This window comes from Plecotus auritus, assembly GCF_963455305.1.
Source record: "Plecotus auritus genome assembly, chromosome: 4".
Taxonomy (NCBI): Eukaryota; Metazoa; Chordata; class Mammalia; order Chiroptera; family Vespertilionidae; genus Plecotus; species Plecotus auritus.
The window spans coordinates 66,499,984-66,521,603 of record NC_137775.1 but is presented as its reverse complement, the minus strand read 5'-3'; the positions used below and the strand labels follow the sequence as shown (position 1 = coordinate 66,521,603).

At 40.6% G+C, this 21,620-nt stretch overlaps 1 protein-coding gene across 2 annotated transcripts in view; it reads right to left on the bottom strand.

The window, feature by feature from the left end:
* FILIP1 (filamin A interacting protein 1) overlaps window positions 1-21,620 on the bottom strand; it is a 185,766-nt gene that overhangs the window by 93,439 nt on the left and 70,707 nt on the right. For both annotated transcript variants that reach the window (XM_080664014.1, XM_080664013.1), the window contains exon 2: window positions 17,628-17,909. In XM_080664014.1, the coding sequence (XP_080520140.1) occupies window positions 17,628-17,903 (276 nt within the window). In that variant the 5' untranslated portion in view covers window positions 17,904-17,909. The remainder of the gene's footprint in view (window positions 1-17,627; window positions 17,910-21,620) is intronic.

Sequence of the window (21,620 nt, the reverse complement as noted above, 5' to 3'; positions counted from 1 at the left end):
TGAAAAGACCAGTTGCAGAACAGTGTATATAATATGCTCTGTTTGTGTAAAATATATATATTTTTACGTATTTTTTCTAGCTTTTCAACCATATTTGTGAATGAGCCATTCAAGTTTATATAAAACATTTGTAAGTTAACTAGACATTGTGATAATCATTTTACAATATGTACAATTATTGAATCATTACATTGTATACCTGAAATTAATGTTATATGTCAATTATACCTCAATAATAAAAAACATAAAAGATAATGAAACTGTTGTTTTAAATCACACAAAAATATTTTTAACATTACATTTTTTAAAATATATCAACGTTACCCCTATAATTATATTTTCATGTTTGGACTCAGATTTATCCATACACTTGCCTTGTCTTATAATTACAACATGATTTCTGAGTATATAATTACAATAATACTCCACCTTGGAACAGAACGATACTCTATCAAAATATAAAAACACCTGGACAGGACGGAAGTCCTCTAACATGAACTCCTTGAGCAAACACGTGAGCATGTCATGACAGGTAATGGAAAAAGCTTTTAAGCACAAGCCAAACAGTAGGTGTTTGCAAGAAGAATTGCCTCCCTGCCTAATGACCTTCACTTGATGTAGAAACAGCATCAAAAATAAAGTAGGACAGAAGTCAATGAATACAATCAATGCACTGCTCCGATCAGCCCACCTTGAACGTGTGGAATATTAGGGCCTTTTGTTTCGGAACATTTGCATAATACATAATGAAAGAGAATACCCGCCCCTCCCCGTAAGAGGCTCTCAACACCATTTAAGACAGGAAATGTTCCCGAGATAGCAGACAAATCAGGCTGACAGGACCCAGATTGGGGTAATTCAATGACAGATGAGGCTGGAGAGGTGAGCAGCTGCCAGTCCATGAAAGCCTCTCAGAGCAACAGGGAGCCTCTGAGTTTTCTAACCAGAGGAAAGACTTGGTCAATGTGTATTTTAAAAAGCTAACTCTTGCTGTGATATGGAGCATTACTGGTAACAAGCCTGTGGGAAGGGCATAACAGGTAGGAGGCTATTGCAAGAAAGCATGTGAAAGGCGGTAAGGATGCCTGAAGTGAGGCAGTGACAGTGGACTCTGGGCTTATTCTCCCCCGCCCCCACCCTTACATTCCCTCCACTAACTAGCTGGCATTCCATAACTGTCTGCCAATTTTTCCCTTGTCAATTAAACAAACTCATATGGCAGAAAATCAATAGGAATGACCAGGTTGTTGATCCCCTCTCTGCTGTAGTTAAACAACAGTGATATCTGTGAAGATCATTACAATGAGGCAGTGAAACTGGGCGGGCGGGGGGATACACACACAGGGGAACTTACAACTAACCACCTGCATCTTGTCTCAGAGAGGAAGCCTACAGCCTACATCCCCTCCCACTTAAGCAATCACAGCTCCAGAGAGAAGGAAATGAATGTTCAGAGTTTCCTGTGCTTAACTCTTCAGAGACCCTGGAAGTGTCTCCACCTCAGAATATGTAAGTCTCTTTTCAGGAGAGGTCTTTGCCAGGTATTCTGCAGTCAGCATATCTGGCACTTCAAGGCTGACATGTCATGCCACAACCGCCTATGAACAAGTCATGTCAGATATTGCAAAGAGAATAAATATACAGGGCTTAAGTTCTGTATGCAACTGTGATCTTATCTGAGGTCAAATGATTGTCTTTGTCAATTCAAAGCCCAGAATTTACATTCCATTAAAGAAAAGAAAAAAAATAAGTGTGCACATTCTGATTGTTTCAGAACACAGTTCATCTTACACTTGTTTTCAGGTTTTAAAAAAGCTGGCTAGCCAAAACCGGTTTGGCTCAGTGGATAGAGCGTCAGCCTGTGGACTGAAAGGTCCCAGGTTCGATTCCGGTCAAGGGCACGTAACTTGGTTGCGGGCACATCCCCAGTAGGAGGTGTGCAGGAGGCAGCTGATTGATGTTTCTCTCTCATCGATGTTTCTAACTCTCTATCCCTCTTCCTTCCTCTCTGTAAAAAAAAAAGCAATAAAATATATTAAAAAAAAAAAAAGCTGGCTAATTCAAAAAAATCATATGTGTATAGATATGTGTGTATATATATTTTTTAGATAACATATATACACCCACACACACATATAACATATATAAAAAAATTTTTCACCATTGCAAGGGCTATAATATATTGATACAGGGCAAACCCATTTACATTTATTTATTTTTTTGTTTGTTTGTTTTAAAAATATATTTTATTGATTTTTTACAGAGAGGAAGGGGAGAGACAGAGAGTCAGAAACATCGATGAGAGAGAAACATCGATCAGCCACCTCCTGCACACCTCCCACTGGGGATGTGCCCGCAGCCACGGTACATGCCCTTGACTGGAATCGAACCTGGGACCCCTCAGTCTGCAGGCCAACGCTCTATCCACTGAGCCAAACCAGTTAGGGCCCCATTTACATTTAAAAAACAGTAACACCACTACTCAAGGGAGACTCATTTTCATTGGTGCAAGTGTTGCTTTTCAGCCCTTGAGACCATTTCCTACATCTGCTTAGGAGCATACAAACCTTTGGTTTATCGCGGATTTACCTCATAAATCAGCTATTCCCCATAGAACCATGGACTTGCAAATGTGTTCTCATTATTACTACTTTTAAAAGGCAGCGGGAGAGCAGGGTCTGCTAAAATTTGTGCACATTGTTTCTCGTTTCCTTTCAGGCTCTTGATCAGGAAATGTTTAATGTGGGACTAAATATTGCTAGAGATTAATGGCTGCTGTTCAGAAAGGTCCATGGAAGTTCTTTGCTGCCAATACAAACATATACATTGTTGAAGAACAAGACTGTGTCCACAGATACCATTACACGTTAGCTAAACAGACCCAAGTGACAATGGTCTTTGTGAATCAAAGTTTACATCCTTTCTTTCGATTATGTACTATATCACAGGAAAATAATTTCCATAATCTTCACCAGTGCCCTGCTTTCTCTTTTTAATATAGACAATTTGGATAAAAAAATATTTCTCTGTTGACAGCCATGTAACATGACTCTCTTTGAGCTCTCTCTCTTTTTAAAAAAAAAATTTTAATATGTGAGAGAGAGAGAGAGGAAGAGAAAGAGAGACAGGAAGAGAGAGAGAGAGAGAGAGGACGAGAGAGAGAGAGAGATTTTGTCGTTCCACTTATTTATCATTCATTGGTTAATTCTTTGTATGTGTCCTGACCAGGGATAGAACCCACAATCTTGGCATATCAGGACAACGCTCTAACCAACTGATCTACCCAGCCAGGTTCTCTTTGAACACTCTATATGTTTTGAGACTGGTCTATGATTGGTTGATGTGATGCTCATGAGGTCAGCTTTCAAATACCACCTGGACCAGTTAGCTTTGCAAAGAAAATAGTCCTACACATTGTCTGCACTTGTAACCCCATCTGCAAACCTGAGATCACAGGTCACACAAGGTGAACAAACCCTCATCACCACTGTACCAGGGAAGGTGTCCTGAAGGTCACTGGGGCCAAAACAAGGGAAGATCATGAGGAAGGAAGTACCTAAAAAAGGGCCATTCTTTATCTACTAAGTCTTTGCCCAGTGACTTTTGGGAGTGTCATTGAACTGTTCAGAAGAGAGAAGGGAATAAAGAAGAGGTTAAAGGCTGGCCCTGGAATTTGTAAACATTGTCAAGTTGCTAGCAATTGTAAGCAGAGCTGCTACAGAGACATCATCAATTTAAACCCACCGTGGTCTAGTCATGCAGTTCTGCATTTTACTCTTAAAAAACATGTAATAACAATCAAAATGTTGTATATGAATAGTATAAACCAGAAAGATGCACCTGACTTAGATGAAGCGGAATCTCCCTGACCTCTTCCTGCTAGCTCCTCCATGATCTTTATCTCCAGCTTGTCAGGGGCCTGGAAACTTTTTATATAAAAAGAGCAAGATTGATCAAAACTCCTAGGGTTCTTTAGACATGGAATTTTTGTCATCAAGGTCTCTGTTTCCCAGGGAATTGGGTCATTAAATATTAAAGACATTTTTCCTAATCTTCTCCTGACTAAATGCCTACTCCCCCTCTCTCCCTCCATCCTATTCAAGTACCTATATCCTCACATAGGTACATTCTTCTCCACCATTTTCTACATTGTTTGACTATTTTTTTAAATATATTTTTATTGATTTCAGAGAGCAAGGGAGAGGGAAAGGGAGATAGAAACATCAATGATCAGAGAGAATCATTGATCAGCTGCCTCCTGCATGCCCCCTACTGGGGATTAAGTCTACAACCCAGGCATGTGCCCTGACAGGGAATCGAACCGTGACCTCCTGGTTCATAGGTTGATGCTCAATCACTGAGCCACACCGGCTGGGCTTGTTTGACTATTTTTAACAAAATTTCTATTTGTCCATGTCTTTCTTTTTAAGAACTATTTTAAATTACAAACTCCTAGTAGACAGACCAGATAGATGCTTTTTGAAAATTACTTTGTAATTCCATTTGGTTAATATAAAATTTTTTAAAAGTAATAAATAAACAGAAAGTGGATTACTGTTTAAATTTTTCCTAAAAGTGTTGCATGTTGAATCCAGAAAGTGGCTTGGCATAACCTTCAGCGTAGTGACCAACAGTGAGGATGCTCCAAGGAAACATCAGGTGACGATACACATCTTGGCTTTGTTTTCTGCCTGTTACCTTACCCCTTGTACCACTTTATGTATTTTCTCATTGGATGTGTTAGGCCAAGATTAGTGGCAGAGCTATCTCTCAACCAGGAACTAGATAGTACCTGCCCTGAAGACAGTCATTATAATCTCCTTATTGCTGGGTGAAATGATAGAATGTCTGGAATTTTCTTTAAAATGCTCTGGCCTCGCCTCTCCTACTATTTCTTCAGATCCAGCCCTGCCTGCCACCTTTCTCTACCTACAGACTTCTCAAAAGTGAAGTCTGGCCAAGCTCCTGGACACCAGCCATCTGTTATTAGCACTATTCCTTTGACACTTCACCTTTTAAATGTCAGCTCAATAAATGACATGTTCTCACTTTTCAACCTCCAGCTTTGTAGCAGCTCTGAGAACTGGAAATGTCCCCTTCCTGAGACTCTCTCCTCTCTGTACCCCTGACACATCACGGCTCTGATCTATTTTCCTTTCTCTTTAACCATGTCCTCTCTTCTTCTTTGGCCTTTTCTTTTCTCCCCTCCCACCCTTCACCAGGGGTGTTTTCTAAGGGTCTGTGTTCGGACTTGACTTTTTCCTTTTATTCTCTATCTTTCAGATGAGTACCAATGTTCGTTTCTCTAGCTCTGTGTTGTTGATTTGGAAGTCACTAGCCACGTGTGGGTATTTAAATTTAAGTTAATTATCATGAAAAATTTAAATCCAGCTCCTCAGCCATATTAGCCATGTTTCACATGCTCACAAGTCCCACGCAGCTACTGGCTACCATGTAGGACAGTACAGATGTAGAATATTTCTTTCTTCATAGGAAGTTGCTTGGGATACCACAGGTCTGGATCTTACTTCTCCAAGTCCGTCTGAAATCACAACGCTTTATGCCTCAATTATACTCCATTTAACAAACATGACTCATAACAGTTATCGGTACAACCCCTAATTTTACATAAAAATGGTTCCATGTAATAAGAGCACATGCCCCCAAAATTGGGAAACATTTATACAGGTAAATTGGATATTTAGATATAGTTTTGTTTATTAAAATAATAAAGATCATTTTCACTAAACAAAAAATACAAGTTATAGTCATTTGGTGGGGGTGGGGAGGTCTCCATCTTTCACATAGTACCTATATAAGTATTTTCCATTATTCAGGGATTCATAAAATAATAAATAGATTTATTTTATGGAACATTCTTTTTAAATTTCTCTATAAAACTAAGATTCTCCCCTGTAGTGCCCATGGTACATTATTCTCACTGCAGAGAAGCCAACTTTCTGATTCTATTAGGAGCACTAAAAATATTCTGCCTGACCAATAACACCAGAGCTCTTTGCCAAAACAATGACAATACTACCAGGCACATGAGATTCTGAAGCATCAGATTCAACAACAAATAAGATCTGGTCCTGGTTTTAACCAGAAAGCAACCTGTCTCTTTGCTGCTTCCTAAACTTAGCAAAGACATACCATTCTCAGCACGCTGACCATTTGGGTGGTGTGAGGTTTCACTGGGCAGCCTCGCTCAGGGTGACCTCAGCCTGAGATTCTAAAGATGGAGCATATTAAGTGCAGGTGAGTCATCAATTCTAAAAGCCATAGAAAGTAGCTAAAAGCCTCATTCTTCAGAAGTACAGAGATTCACAGAAAGCCTTACCATGTGTCAAACAGAACTCACTTAGGAAAAAAAAAGCCATTTCTAAAGAAAAAAATGATAAATGGCAGCCCTGTAGTATAAGCCTACTGTGCTTGGCTGTACCAGGTAATTCCATCTGAAATGATTGTCACCATCCCCAATGGAGGATTATTTTTTTCATTTTTAAAAATATTTAATTTATTGGGGTGACAATGGTTAATAAAACTATAGAGGTTTCAGGAGTACAATCCTATAGCACATCATCTGTAATATTTATTGCATGTTCACCACCCAAAGTCAAGTTTTCTTCCATCACCCTTTACCCTCTCCTACCTCTCCCCGACACCCTTTCCCTTAGGTCAGTGGTGGGCAAACTGCGGCTCGCGAGCCACATGTGGCTCTTTGGCCCCTTGAGTGTGGCTCTTCCACAAAATACCACGTGCGGGTGCACACATACAGTGCGATTGAAACTTCGTGGCCCATGCACAGAAGTCGGTTTTCGGCTCTCAAAAGAAATTTCAATCGTTGTACTGTTGATATTTGGCTCTGTTGACTAATGAGTTTGCCGACCACTGCCTTAGGTAATCACTATACTGTTGTCTGTCTATGAAGTTTTGTCTTGTGTGTGTTTTTGTTTTTTGTTTAATCCCTTCACCTTTTTCACCCAGCCCCCCTACCTCCTACCCTCTGACAGTTCTCAGTCTGTCCTCTATATCTATGAGTCTGTTTCTATTTTGTTAGTTTATTTTGTTCATTAGATTCTACATGTAAGTGAAATCATATGGTATTTATCTTTCTTTGACTGGCTTATTTCACTTAGCATAATATCTCCAGGTATATCCATGCTATCCCAAAAAATAAGATTTCCTTCGTTTTTACAGCTGAGTAGTATTTCATTGTGTAAATGTACCATAGCTTTCTTTTCCACTCATCATGGCATCTGTTGTTAAAAATGACAGAAAAGCAGAATCATAGCAGAGTAGTAGGAATATCATTGTAAATATTTGGGACCATTATTATTAATTCACTAGCATTATATATACTATACTATGATACTTTTACTTTATATAGTTCAAAGTCTTTTGCAGACATTAAGAATGTCATGTTAAGGAATTCTAAAGATGAACTTCTATAGCTAAGGGGGTGTCATCAGTTAATAAGTAGGTTTTTCAAGCCAGTCTGAGCAATATAAATTTCAATCAGAGAGGGTCTAGAGACCTCTTTTAAATTCCTAAGAACAGAATGACATGATCAGAGAAACACTTCAGAAAAAGTGTTCTGGAAGCAGTTATCTACTGACCTTCTGGTCCTCAGCCCTCAGATTTATTAAATGAAACAGACTTGCTCTCGGCTCCAAGTCCTACCATCATCCTCCAAAGCTTCAACATTCATATGGGAGATTTAGCCAATATCTTAACTTTACCATTCCTCGATCTCATTAATTCTATTTGCCTCACTTCTACCCCCAGGACCACACCCAAGACCTTGCATTAGTTAAAACTGCAGCACACAGAAAATGAAAGTGCAAATAGCCCTGATTCAAGTCTCTCCAGTCCTCTCGTGCCCTTCCCCCATGGCCCTGCTCATTCCTCACTATATCTCTTCCTTGCTGGGCATTGTCTCCATTTCTTTCACTTCTGCCACTTGGACAACTGCAACCCTAGATTTCGTGCTATATAATATATCTAAACAGACCGTGCCACTGCAAACACATGGTTCTCTGCTGGCTGAATCCTAAACTCCACTCATCAATGCTCCTATTTATCCACAACCACTTTCCTCTAGCATTCCCCCCAGCAGCACATCAGAATTATCAGCATATCAGAATTAGTTGGCCCAGGTCTCATTTTCAGCAGAACATAACTTTGTCTTTTTCTTGTTGAGAAAGCTGAAGCTTTAGGGAGATTTCCTTCAACTGCCCACTGCTCTGCTATAAACATTATCTTCATACCCACCCATTCTTTCTCCTTCTCTCTGACACAGAAGATGAAGGGTGTCCCTTCTTTTCAAGGGCAAACCCAAGGTCATCCCCAAAACCATACCTTTCATTCCCTCCTGCCTTCTCCAAGACTCTGCTTGATCAAAAATCTTTGCTCTTTCTTCTATCCTTGACTCTGCTCCTTTAGGGTCCTATAACCCCTTAACCTATAAACACAGTAAAGTCTCTTTTATTTTTCAAAACCCTCCCTTGACCTGAGTTTCCCTCTAGCTAGTATCCTATCTCTGTCCTCCTTTCTTATCCAAAGCTCTCCAAACAGCATCTGTAAAATAATTATCATAACAACCCATTATTATACAGACAGGAACTAAATCAAGACTCAAAGTCAACACTAATAAGGTCAACTACCAAACCTTTTGGATTCTACACTTCCCCACAGGGCTTGGCATTCAAGACACACTGTTTTAGCCTTTTACTTTTTAATAATCCCATGTTTCACTTAAAACTCAAAGGTAGAGGAAAACATGGTGATTTCAAAGCAGGAGGTCAACAAATGTGTAAGGGCATACGCCATGCCAAACAATTTATTGCTTTGTTAAAAAAAAATAATGGAGGAGGGATATTTGGCTGTGTCAAACAAAACAACAACAATAAACAGAAAATCTGAATAACTCTTATAAAAATTTTTTTTCTAAATTCCTGGATTTTCAACAGAAACATGTTACTCTAATTCTCTAACTTCCCTTCACTTCTCAAACCAATGAAAATAAGCTTAAACTCATTGAAACTGCTCTGGCAAATGTTCCCAATGAGCTTCAGAGTCAAAAACACAATGAACACCCTTCAGTTATAACCAACTAACACTTTTTGCTGATATGCCTGACACACCCCTCTCTTCTTGACAATCTTGACTCTCTTGGCTTCTGCATCATTCCACTCCCTTCTAACTATTGTTTTTTAGATGTCCTGTTTATAGTCTCCAATAGTGGTACAGTTTTACTTCCACCAAATACTTCCCCACTGAGTCAAATTGTTCACTGATGAACATAACCCACACTTTCCCACCCACTCTGTGTTTGATTCTGCTCATGCTGCCCCTACACTAATCTCTACCCATCCAAACCTAACAATTTCTTCAAGGACCAATTCTTCAATGAAGTTTTTACTCATTTTTTGAAATTTTCATAATCGTTCCCTCCTATGTACTCCCATAATTTGCATTTCAATTATCCTATAGATTATAGAATATTCATTCCTATACATTCTCATCTATCCTATCAGGTCATAAACTTTGTTCATGACTGCTGTAATAATCAGTGCCTAAAGCCATGCTTGGCACATAGTAGGAACTCATCAAATTTTAGCTATGAGTATTATTATTATTCACTTTTGCATTCCTCAGACTTCTAGCACAGCAACATTTTGTAAATACTGTATGGTCAATCAATTAATTAAATAATGCCCTAAGAATGAATGAACTCTTGTTGAGAAAGAAGAGCAGATAGAGGGCTCACCTATAGTAGGTGGTAGAGCGGTAAATAATAACTAGTGAACAATATTAAAGAAAATAGCTAGGAACCCTAGAAGGAGAGAAAAGAGAAAACTTTTAACTATCTACAGGCATATTATCTATCCCATAAATGATCTCTGAAATACAACACCTTCTTCTGCCTGTCTCCCAGGATGAAGGTAGATATCTCAATGTATGGATGACTCTGTCTCTGACTTAGGTTGGAAAATACAAAGTTATGGTATCCAGCTTTCTCTGAGCCTCCTCATACACAGGTGGAAGAGAACTAACTAAAAGGATAAAGGGGGAAATGATGAAACCTGTTTGAGGTTGGTTTTTTTAAAAAAATATTTTCAAGTGGAATACATCAAGGAAATTTACTACATAAAATAGCTAAATTTTTTTTTTTGCATTAAGAAAAAGAAAGAATTAGGATCCTGTGTTGTCATTGTTATTTTAATCCTCATCCAGGGACATGCTTATTGATTTTAGAGAGAGGGGAAAGAGGGGAGAAAGAGAGAGAGAGAAACATCGATCTGTTGTCTTCCTGTAAATTCTGACCTGGGATCAAACCCATAACCGAGGTATGTGACCTGACCAGGAATCGAACCCACAATCTTTCACTGTACAGGTCAATGCTCCAACCAACTGAGCCACACCAGCCAAGGCAGGATCCTGTTTTTTAATCATCCTATCTAATAAAAGAGTAATATGCAAATTGACCATACTTCCACTACACCCACAAGCCATGCCCACCAGCCAATCAGGAGCAAGTATGCAAATTAACCCAACCAAGATGGCTGTGGCCATGGAGTGAGCAGGAGGCTTGGGTTTCCCTGGCAATGGAGGAAGCCAAGCTTCCCGCACACCCTGGCCAGCCCAGGCCTCCACTCAAGGCTACAAAGTTTCAATTATAGAAGATAAATAAATCCCAACAAAAATGGCTGCAGCCACAGAGCTGTAGAGAGCAGGAGGCTTGAGTTGCCCCCGGCAATGGAGGAAGCCAAGCTTCCTGCCCACCCTGGCTGGCCCTGGCCTGCACTCAAGGCTACAAAGTTTCAATTACAGAAAATAAATAAATCCCAGATACCAGGGCCTCCACTTGGGTCGCCAGGGGGCGTGGCCAGCCTGCAAACCACCACAGGTCCCTCGCCCAGGCCACCCCACGCCCCTAGGGAACCCCCACCCTGATCTGGGACAACCTTCAGTGCAAACCAGCTGGCCCCCACCTGTGCACCAGGCCTCTATCCTATCTAATAAAAGAGTAATATGCAAATTGACCATCACTCCAACACACAAGATGGCTACCCCATGTGGTTAAAGATGGCTGCCCCCATGTGGACACAAGATGGCTGCCACAAGATGGCCAGCAGGGGAGGGCAATTGGGAGGGACCAGGCCTGCAAGGGAGGGAAGTTGTGGGTGATCAGGCCAGCAGGGGAGGGCAGTTGGAAGGGACCAGGCCTGCAAGGGAAGGCAGTTGGGGGGGACCCAGGCCTGCAGGGGAGAGTAGTTGGGGGGGACCAGGCCTGCAGGGGAGGGCAGTTAGGGGTGACCAGGCCTGCAGGGGAGGGCAGTTAGGGGTGACCAGGCCTGCAGGGGAGGGCAGTTAGAGGCAAACAGGCTGGCAGGGGAGCAGTTAGGCATCAATCAGGCTGTCAGGGGAGTGGTTAGGGGGTGATCAGGCTGGCAGGCAGAAGTGGTTAGGGGCAATCAGGAAGGCAGGCGGGCGAGCAGTTGGGAGCCAGCAGTCCTGGATTGTGAGAGGGATGTCCGAATGCCCATTTAGGCCCGATCCTACAGGCAGTCGGACATCCCTCGAAGGGTCCCAGATTGGAGAGGGTGCAGGCTGGGCTAAGGGACACACATCCCCGTGCATGAATTTCCTGCACCAGGCCTCTAGTTTTATAAGAATATCCTTCTGCCAAGTTTTCCTGTATAATGTTGTTGTTTTTTATGTCAGTACTATTTCCTTTGAACTTTAGTCATTTTTAGTACAGCAAAATTGAATGACTTCTTTAAAGTGCTATTTTTGGACAAATACACAGGGAAATTAACCATGGTGCCTAAATAATGGTCTGGGTGTTCTATTTTATTATTTTCAGCTTAGTCTGGGAAATATGTGACCAGTTTTTCACCCAGAGAGTAAAAATGTTCCAATTTATTGAAAAGCACTTGTTATTGGAAGCAGTCAATGACACAAAACCATTCCTGCTATTTCTATGCAGGCAACACCAGCCAGTCACTGTGCTGAAACAACAAGCTTTTGTCTACAAGGGTCACGACATCACCAGTTCAGGACAAGATACCTTAAAATGCAAAGGTTCCTGGGAAGGACAACTCCATTTCTAATACATGTCCATTAAAGGTGCACTTCAAGAGTTCCCTGGATATCTGGACAGCAAATTTGCAAATTTTTGCAAGATGCCAATGCTAACAATAAAGGTCATGCTGTTTATAATGTTGGTTCAACAAATTCCCATAGATGGAACAATAGGTTCCCCAGGTGGCAGACCACTAGAACCAGAAAATCTACAGAACTATCTCTAATGTCCAGAACCTTGGATACAGAGTTGGAGAGAATGAAGAGATCAACAAGGAGTCTGAGAAAGAGAAATTAGCATAAAAAGCCTGTGTGGGCCTCCATCTCTTCCTTTTCCCCAAGTCACTTCAGGGTACATCTCCTACAGGCAGACCTGATGTTATTCTAACCTCTGAGCAACACCAGCCAGGGCCTGATATTATTCTTATCTCCCCAATATTATAACCCCTCTTCTCTGTGTGTCACCCTACTTCTTTTTTAAAAAAATATGTTTTTATTTTTTATTGATTTTAGAGACGGGAAGGGAGAGGGACAGAGAGATAGAATGAGAGAGAGAGATGAGAGAGATACATGAATTGGCTGCCTCCTGCACCATCTACTAAGGTGTGACTTGAAAACAAGGGACCCCACTGGGGATCAAACCCGCAACCTGGGTATGTGCCCTGACTGGAAATTGAACTGTGACCTCCTGGTTCATGGGCCAATGTTCAACCACTGAGCCACCCTGGCTGGGCCACCCTACTTCTTTTGTTTAGCAGTTCCAGTCCCTCAAGGCTAAGCTGTTGCACAACTTCAGGGCATAACCCTCATAGAGTAGTGAATATGAAGCCCCCCAGTTGGTATAGTACCCAGCCCATGGCCATATGGCACTGCTATCTTTCCATTTTTCTCACTCCCAGATCACAATCAAATGTCATGGCTTAGATTATATTCCACCTCCATGATGTGAAACATTTCTCTTAACTCTATTTCTCTTACCTAAAATGATTTTATCTTTTCACAGAATGGCTTTGGCTTCAAAGTTCACATTAGACTGCTTGAAAGAAATTCTAAAGTGAAGAATAAATATAAAAGAACCCACCCTTGAACATCTCTAGAGTGTAAATGATACAGTGGGATGGGCATTGGACTGAGAGACAGAGAAGTAGGCTGACACACAGAGAAGAGGGCTTATAATATTGGGGAGATAAGACAGAAAATTTAGGGCTTATAATATTGGGGAGATAAGACAGAAAATCTAGAGCAAATGTAACTAAAGTGTTAAGCAACCCTGGCAACTCACATACATTGAGCGTCAGTTTCACGTATCTATATATATAAAAAGCCAGCAACCATAATGGCCATAATGACCATAACGATCAGTCGCTATGACGTCCACTGTGGCTAGTGAACCAGCCGATCAGGGGGTGGGGCTGGCCAGCCAACCTTGCAGCCCCTCCCCCATGCCAGCCTGCCCCTGATCGGACTCTCCCATCCCGATAAAAGGCAGAGCGGTCAGCCAAATGCCCCCCTTTCCCCCCTTGCCAGTCCCACTCCCAATCAGCCAGCCCCACCATGATAGGCCCGCAGCTCCTCCCATGGCTGGCCCGCCCCTGATTGCACCCCCCCACCCCAATAGGGGACGAGGCTGGCTGGCCAACCTCCTGCAGCCCCTCCCCGCCGGCTGCCCCACCCCTGATTGCACTCCCCACCCCAATAGGGGGCAGGGCTGGCTGGCCAACCTCCTGTAGCCCCTCCCCCCCAGCTGCCCCACCCCTGGTTGCACTCTCCACCCCAATAGGGGGCAGGGCTGGCTGGCCAACCTCCTGCAGCCCCTTTTCCCACCTGGCCCCACCCCAGATCAGCGCCCCCACACCATCATAAGTGGGGCTGGCCAGCCCCACCCCCAATCGGCCCCCCAACCACAATCAGGGGTGGGTCCCATTGGCCAAATGCCCGCGGCCCCTTCCCCCAGCTGGCCTGGCCCGGATCGGGCCCCAATTGGGGCGGGCCAGTCGGCCAACTTCCTGTCATCTCCTCCTCCTGACAGGCCCAGCCCTGATCCACCCCAATTGGGGCCGGGCAAGTTGGATTCCACCTGTGCACAAATTTGTGCACTGGGCCTCTAGTATAGTATAAAAGTGATAAATAAGATATCTCAAAATGCCAGTCGGTCCCAATATTTTATAGAACCTTGGAACACCACCTCCAGAGGAAGGGTATATGAGTCATGTATGGCCACTCTATAAAGGAAGAGTGATAGGTGGACTATGAAAGTCTAGGAGACAACACACTAAATGCTCAGACATGTCGAGCCAAATGGCATACTAGTATAGGCCTGAGCTGGGATAACTTGCCTCACAAGGCATATCCCTGCCTCTCCTCTCAATACAAAATCTTTATATAGATTTGTTTTCTTATCTTTAGTCTGGCAAACATGGCACATAGCTGCCACATTTTTACCAGCCTACTCATGATTGCTAATGCCAACTGCCTCCCACTCTTAACTGCAACACCCCCCCACCCATGTGATAATGCTAATAAAGTACAAGTGTCGGCTACAAGAACAAATATCCTCAGCTCTAAATATAAGAACATCCTCATTTTTAACAAGTCTAATATTGCACAATCTACATTTACAAGTACACATACTTACATATGTATGTGAGCACATATAAGTACGTGGAGGATGAATTATTTGCTTTGCAAATGAATGCACCATGGAATTCCTTAAAATATCAGGTGTTTCATGTCTCTTTTCATTCACTACCTCCCCATAAGTATCTTACACTTTTTACTTACTTATTACTGCTCAGAAATACATCTATTGTGTAAGCTAAGGTATCATGTATTCATAAAAATTAATGGAGAGAAAAATGTATTTCTTTGGAGTCTTCTTGCTAATTTCTTTGATGTCCTAGGTATGTGGGTCTATACAGGGGTGGGGCAAAAGTAAGTTTACAGTTGTGAATACATGAAACACAGAGTTTATTCTATTATTATTTATTAATTATTGTATTCTTTTCCATGCAAAGAACTGTAAACCTATGTGTACCTCACCCTGTATTTGAAAGTCCAGGCTATGGATTCATATCTGGCAACACAATGAACATAAAAGCCACATGAACCTTAAATGCCTTTCAGAATCCACCATGATATAACAGCCTTTTGCAGAAATTAGAGTCTGGAAGAGCCACCGACTCCACACAGGCCACCCCGCCTGGAGAGAAGTGACATTGTTTTGTGATTTCAAAAGCAGCCATTGTACCTTCCACTCAGGTCAATAACATCTGCTGGGGGCAGCTTAAAAAGTTGAAATAATATGTTCTGCCTCCTTACACAATAAATGTTAATAGAGAAAACATTAACCACATTTCTGAGAGTGGTGAAGCTATTTTTAGTAATGGTGGTGCTCTGGAAAATTTCATCTTTTGCTGTGAAATGCAAATATGATTTTTATCCAAAGGTAAATGGTAAGCCCAATCAGGTTTGTTTGTTTGTTTAAATTTGAGTTTTGTAATTTCTATTTCTCTTCACCCCAGGGGTTTCCTTATCTATGTGCACACACAGATGAGAACAGGAACAGATTAGGGTAGGTTGAAAATAATACCTCTGATGCTAACAGCTCCAAACAAACATTTATCTCAAACAATCATTAGTATTCCCCTAGTATCCAACCTTTTTCATCTCATGGCACACATAAAGTAATTACTTAAATTCTGCTGCATGCCAAAAAATATATTTTTGTCAATCTGAAAAAAAAATAGTTATAATTTTGATTCATTTACACTGGACAGCTATTGTTTGTGTTGGCTGTTGTCATTTTTTCACCTGACAATCTTAAAGGAACCGAGGTCAATGATCCTGACTAAATAGTCAGGTATCATATGTTTTAAAAAATTCTTCCAGCACACCGGTTGAAAATCATTGCCCTAGAGCCTAACAAAAACAAAAAGGAAAATAGCATCTCCACTCTTAAGTCATCTTCTCCTCCACCCCACCCAACACCCCACCCAACACAGACCAGAAAAAGAAGTTATGGTTTACCCACTTCCAGAAACATAACTGTCCAGAGCTCAGGTACTCAGAAGAATCCCAACTCCCTCTTGGGTCCTTAAGAACAGACACTGAATGGGGGACATGGCTCAGGTAGCTACAGAAGGTTGGTGAGAACAGGCTGTGGAAAGAGCACTGGACCAAGAAGGAGGAGGCCTAAGATGAGATCTGGACAAACCCCTAACCCTTCTGGACCTCAGTTTCCTCATTATAAAATACTAGTGACCTGGTGCACGGATTCGTGCACATTGAAAGGAAATTAATTAGAAGGTGGCCGGTGGGGCAGGACTGGACGAGAAGGGCCAGACATGCCCTGGAGCCAACCTCCCATGGTCCCTCCCCAGCCAGCCACACTTGGGGTAGTGCCATGGCTCAAAGGGTATCAGTGGAGTGAGCGGGGTCCCTCCGGCAGGTGGGGTCTCTTGGCCTGGCCTGCGGGGATCGGGCCAAAACTGGCTCTCCGACATCCCCCGAGAGGTCCCGGACTGTGAAAGGGCACTCTGCAAAGTTGCTGTCATACAGGTTGTGTAATGCAAATGCAAGTGTGCAGTAAACCAGATTTGGGGCCCACAGTGCCCCAGCAACAACATAACCCCAGCCGAAGGTGGAATTGCATGGCCCTGCGAGGAAATGGGCTCCCTTCTCTCTGGTTTTGGGGTGCGTCACCTGAAAACCACTGCTGCGAAGTCACTGCAGCTTGGCAGCTCCTGCATTGAGCGTCTGCCCCCTGGTGGATAGTGCGCATCACAGCTACCAGTCGGACGGACACTTAGCATATTAGCCTTTTATAGATGATAGATGATAGATAGATAGATAGATAGATAGATAGATAGATAGATAGATAATGATACCCACATTTTTATTGATATTGAATGAGATAATAGACTTGAAAATACTTTGTGAAAGTAGTAGGTCTTACTACTACAAATAAGCAGAACGCAATGTTCTGCTTATTTGTGTGCATCTCAAATCCTATGACATTAAGCTGAAACTTACAAAAATAAGAAAAGTGTAAGGCTGGTTTAAACAAAGCCTTCTTTCTCTTTCCATCCCTTTCTCCCTCTTTCTTTCCTCTATCTCTTGATCTCTCTTTTGCTCTACCTTCTGGAAAAAATCAAAAGTGGCACTTGATCTTGGTCTTCTAATAATCATGAATTTTCTGATTTTCAACCACAGTCAAAGGGTAAATTAAATAAGCTACCTAATTAAATTAGATTACCTACTATTAAGTATAGGGACCTGTGTTAAATTATTACCAAACTCATATGAAGAAATTTTCTGCTTCTAAAGAAGCATGAAATCAGCTATTCATTTATTTTTTCATTCAACAAATACGTATTCAGTGCAAACTGATGCCAGACAGTAGGGATTTAAAAATGAATAAGAAAAACATAGCCCTTTTCCCCATAAAGTTAGTAGTTCAGTGAGACAGACAGGTTCATAGTCTCTTATTTTATAGCTTAGAAACTAGAAACACAATAGTTTAAAAAATTTGACTCTACCTGCAACTCTCCTTCCATTATACTGAGTAGCTGGATAAGGTCTTCTTTGGATAACTCCAAGGATTTCTTACTCTTTTTTTCACTTTCTCCAGATGGTTTTAGGTGTCGTTTGACAGTTCCTGAGGCCATGACATCATCTTCCTTTCTATTTGATTTGTTCTTCTTTTTTGCATCTTCTGAGAGACTTTTATCATCAACATTGCTTATGATGGAGGATTTGGGGCAAGAGATATGCCCATTGGATGAACTTTCACCACCCTGGTTTCGGGATCTCATTCCCACCTAACACAAAGAAAGATTAGATGTTTTTACCACCAATGAAATTATATTTTTTCTAACTACTTAAAAACTTGTTGCAGCTTTACAACATCACCAATAAAGAAAAAAACAAAAGATCAGTTCCAGTTTGCTTCCTTATAGCTTTAATTAATGTACTATTAAAATCTTCAGAAAAATGCCTTGATGGTCTTCAAGAAAAAGTGAAAATGTGATTCTAACCTGACAAATATCTCAAACAAAATGATCAAGGTCAACATCAACAGTAATAAGTCATGTTTATAGGATGTATCTTTGATAGGAGGTGATAAGCAAGGCACTTCACCTTTGTGGTCTTGCTCCCTTCAAACATTACCCAAGTTTAATAATGAGAAAAACATCAGACAGATCCCAAATGAGAGACACTCTATAAACTTCATGACCAATAATCTTTGAAACTATCAAGGTAATAAAAAAACAAGGAAAATCTGAAAAACCGTCACAGCCAAGAGGAGACTAAGGACACATGACAACTAAATGTAATATGGCATCCAGGGTGGGATTCCTGCAACAGAAAAGTGACATTAGGGGAAAATCAAGGAACTCTGAAGTATGAACTTAAGTCAATTATAATGTATCAATATTGGTTTACTAATTATGATGAATGTATTAGACTAATGTAAGATGCTAATTATAGAGGAAACGGTGTGGAGTATTTGGGAACCCCCAGTAATATCTTTGCAACAATTCTGTGAATCTAAAGTTGTAAAATAAAACTTTTTATTTTTTTAAAAGTGATTCTTTCTCCATCAGAAAATTCAAACCTCAAACGCTGCCAGGAACCAAATGGAAGTCACAATGTGCAGAGAAACCCACAAAGGTTGGAGAGAGGCTGGAATGGAGAGAGGGAACGAACGGGAAAAGCAAAGGGGAGAGGGTGGTGATATGGAATTCTATTTTTCCATAGCCCCTTTTTTTTCAAAAGCAGATTGTTGTTTTTGTTTTCTTAATGTCAGTCATTTACAGGAATGTGAACAAAAGCACAAAGAATTGGGAGAAAACAGATCAACTACAAAACCAAAATTTTAAACAGTATATTTTGAGGCAAAATACAGAAGACAAAACAACAACAAAGCAGCAGCTAACTTGTCCTGTGGGAAGCACCTTTGAGTCATTCCATGATGAATGTTTTACAGATGATCTGTCAGTCTCTGAGCAAAAGAACTTAACCAACAGGTATGTTGTAAATATACTGAACTCAAAAGCTAGGATTCAAAGTGCTGTGAAGGGAGCTCTAATATCCTGGGGGCTGCACTACAAATTTTGCCTACACCCTTACATATAGAAGGTTAGTGCATGGGCTTATTTAGAACTCAGAGTATAAATAGACCTTTCTCTGAACAGCTAAGCAGCAAGATTTTCATGACTCATTCCAGATAAACTACTGGGATGTTGTTTTCTGAAAGTAAATTTCCTTTATGAACCCAATCATATTTAAGAAACTAAGGAAAGCTTTTCAAAACACTAGGTTTATAATAGAAAAATAAATACAGTGTGATGTTTCCTTTCAGATAGCGAATATTCCATTCTTCCAACAAATCTTGAAATCTACATTCATGCTTCTTTTTTGAAGTGAACTCATACTGTGTGTGTGTGTGTGAATGTGTGTGTGTGTGTGAACTTTCTACAGCACCCTAACTATGAACAACATAAACACAAAAAGGTGGTCCTTAACCCTGGCATCCTGTTTTCTGGTTAATTCAGTGATTTGTCCTTGGAATTTTAGAGCATCTTTTGTGCTTTGATGAGGAACAAAGAAGAGATGTTTCTTTGTAATGGGAGCCAGAGGCCTTCGGAGCAGACCTACTGTATTTCATCACAGCTTGTTTGTGGGCAGAGTGGGCTGCTTTCAGCCCCGAGCCAAAGAAAAAAGAGGTGATGAATAGAAAGTTTCAAATTTAACTCTTGACCTGTTACACATCACAGCTAAGACACATGGGCTTCCCAAATTGAATTGTGACTCCCTATGACTCCATACCACATGTGAATTCCTTTTATCTGAAATAACTTTCTCTATAAGATCTTAAGGCTCTTTGGAATGGTACATCAAATGTTGATTTGACAACTTCAACTTAGATCATGGGTTAATAGAAATTCCAGAAGATGGTTCTCAAAGCATAGGAAGTGAGGGGTGATATATTAAACTTAATTATACTTAGCTTTAATCATACACAACATTTGTATTTGACTGTAGCATGTGTTTATGTCTTATTTCCCTGGATTTTATGCATCTTTTAGAGTACCTACAACACTAGACTATTCCTAAAATAGAATAAATGCATAACTATCTGTATGTGACATGCATTTACTTAATCAATTGTATTTGCAAACATGCAGAAAATGGTATTTTCTTATACCAACTCTATATTTAGTTCTTTCTAAAAATTTTAGTCTGATATTAGTATTTTAAAATAAATTTTATTATAGCATTAATAGTTTTTACAGGATTATGTTAATTCATTGATAAACATTAATTATTTAATTAATTAATTACAGAATTGATCCATTACAGAAAAAAACACATTTTAGAATTATATAATTATATTATATCAGGTCAAAATCTTGAGTTCCCTATTTTCTTCCATCTTAATTTACTTTGGCTGATGGAAAATCTCATGTACTAGATCCATGATGTTAATGTCTTAGCAAGTATTTTTCCACTGTGACACTGAAATTTCACATTCATAGCTTTCCTCTGACATCTGCACATAGATGTTAGTCCTTTTTTGATAAGCCAAATGGGGTTTACTATCTTTATCTCCACAACAAAGTCAGCAATCAACACCTGTTCTATCTCAGGAATGCGAAAGCACTCAGAGATAACAAACTAGTCAAGTAATGTTTTAGGAAGGTATTAGACAACATGTGAGGTAGAAAAACAGTTTCTCAATAGTGTAACCAAGTCTATCATCAGTAATGTCCACATTAAGCCACCTTTTTCTATTTTGTAAGGAGAAAATGTCCAGACAATAGAGAACTCCTATGTATCACATCTAGAGGCATTCATACTCTTCCTTATTATAATAGCTCTCACTTATTGTTTCTTTTTCTTTTTTTTTTTAATATATTTTATTGATATTTTTGCAGAGAGGAAGGGAGAGGGATAGAAAGCTAGAAACATCGATGAGAGAGAAACATCGATCAGCTGCCTCCTGCACACCCCCCACTGGGGATGTGCCCGCAGCCAAGGTACATGCCCTTGACCGGAATCGAACCTGGGACCCTTCAGTCCACAGGCCGACGCTCTATCCACTGAGCCAAACCGGTTTTGGCTCACTTATTGTTTCTGAAGTGTTACATAGTATGTTAAACATGTTACTTACAACATCTAATTTAAGTTAATACTCATATCAACCCTATAATGTGAGATTTTAAAGATGAGACCACTAAGGTTTAAAGAAATTCAATATATTTTTCTGGATTACACAGCTACTCCTAGTGAAGAGCAGAACTAGGATTTGAACCCAGGTCTGATTCCAAATACCTACTCACTGTAGGGCTTTCCCTTAAGTTCTTAACCCATTGTACGCCATAAGCATCTGTAGACACAAGCGGAGGACCTTCTCCACATGGCATGTGCGTCTATAAAAAAATATGTTTTCCCTAAGTGGCAGCTCTGACCAACTTTAAAATCATTTTTCATGAGAATTTTCAGCTGAAAATATTCAAGATCACCCA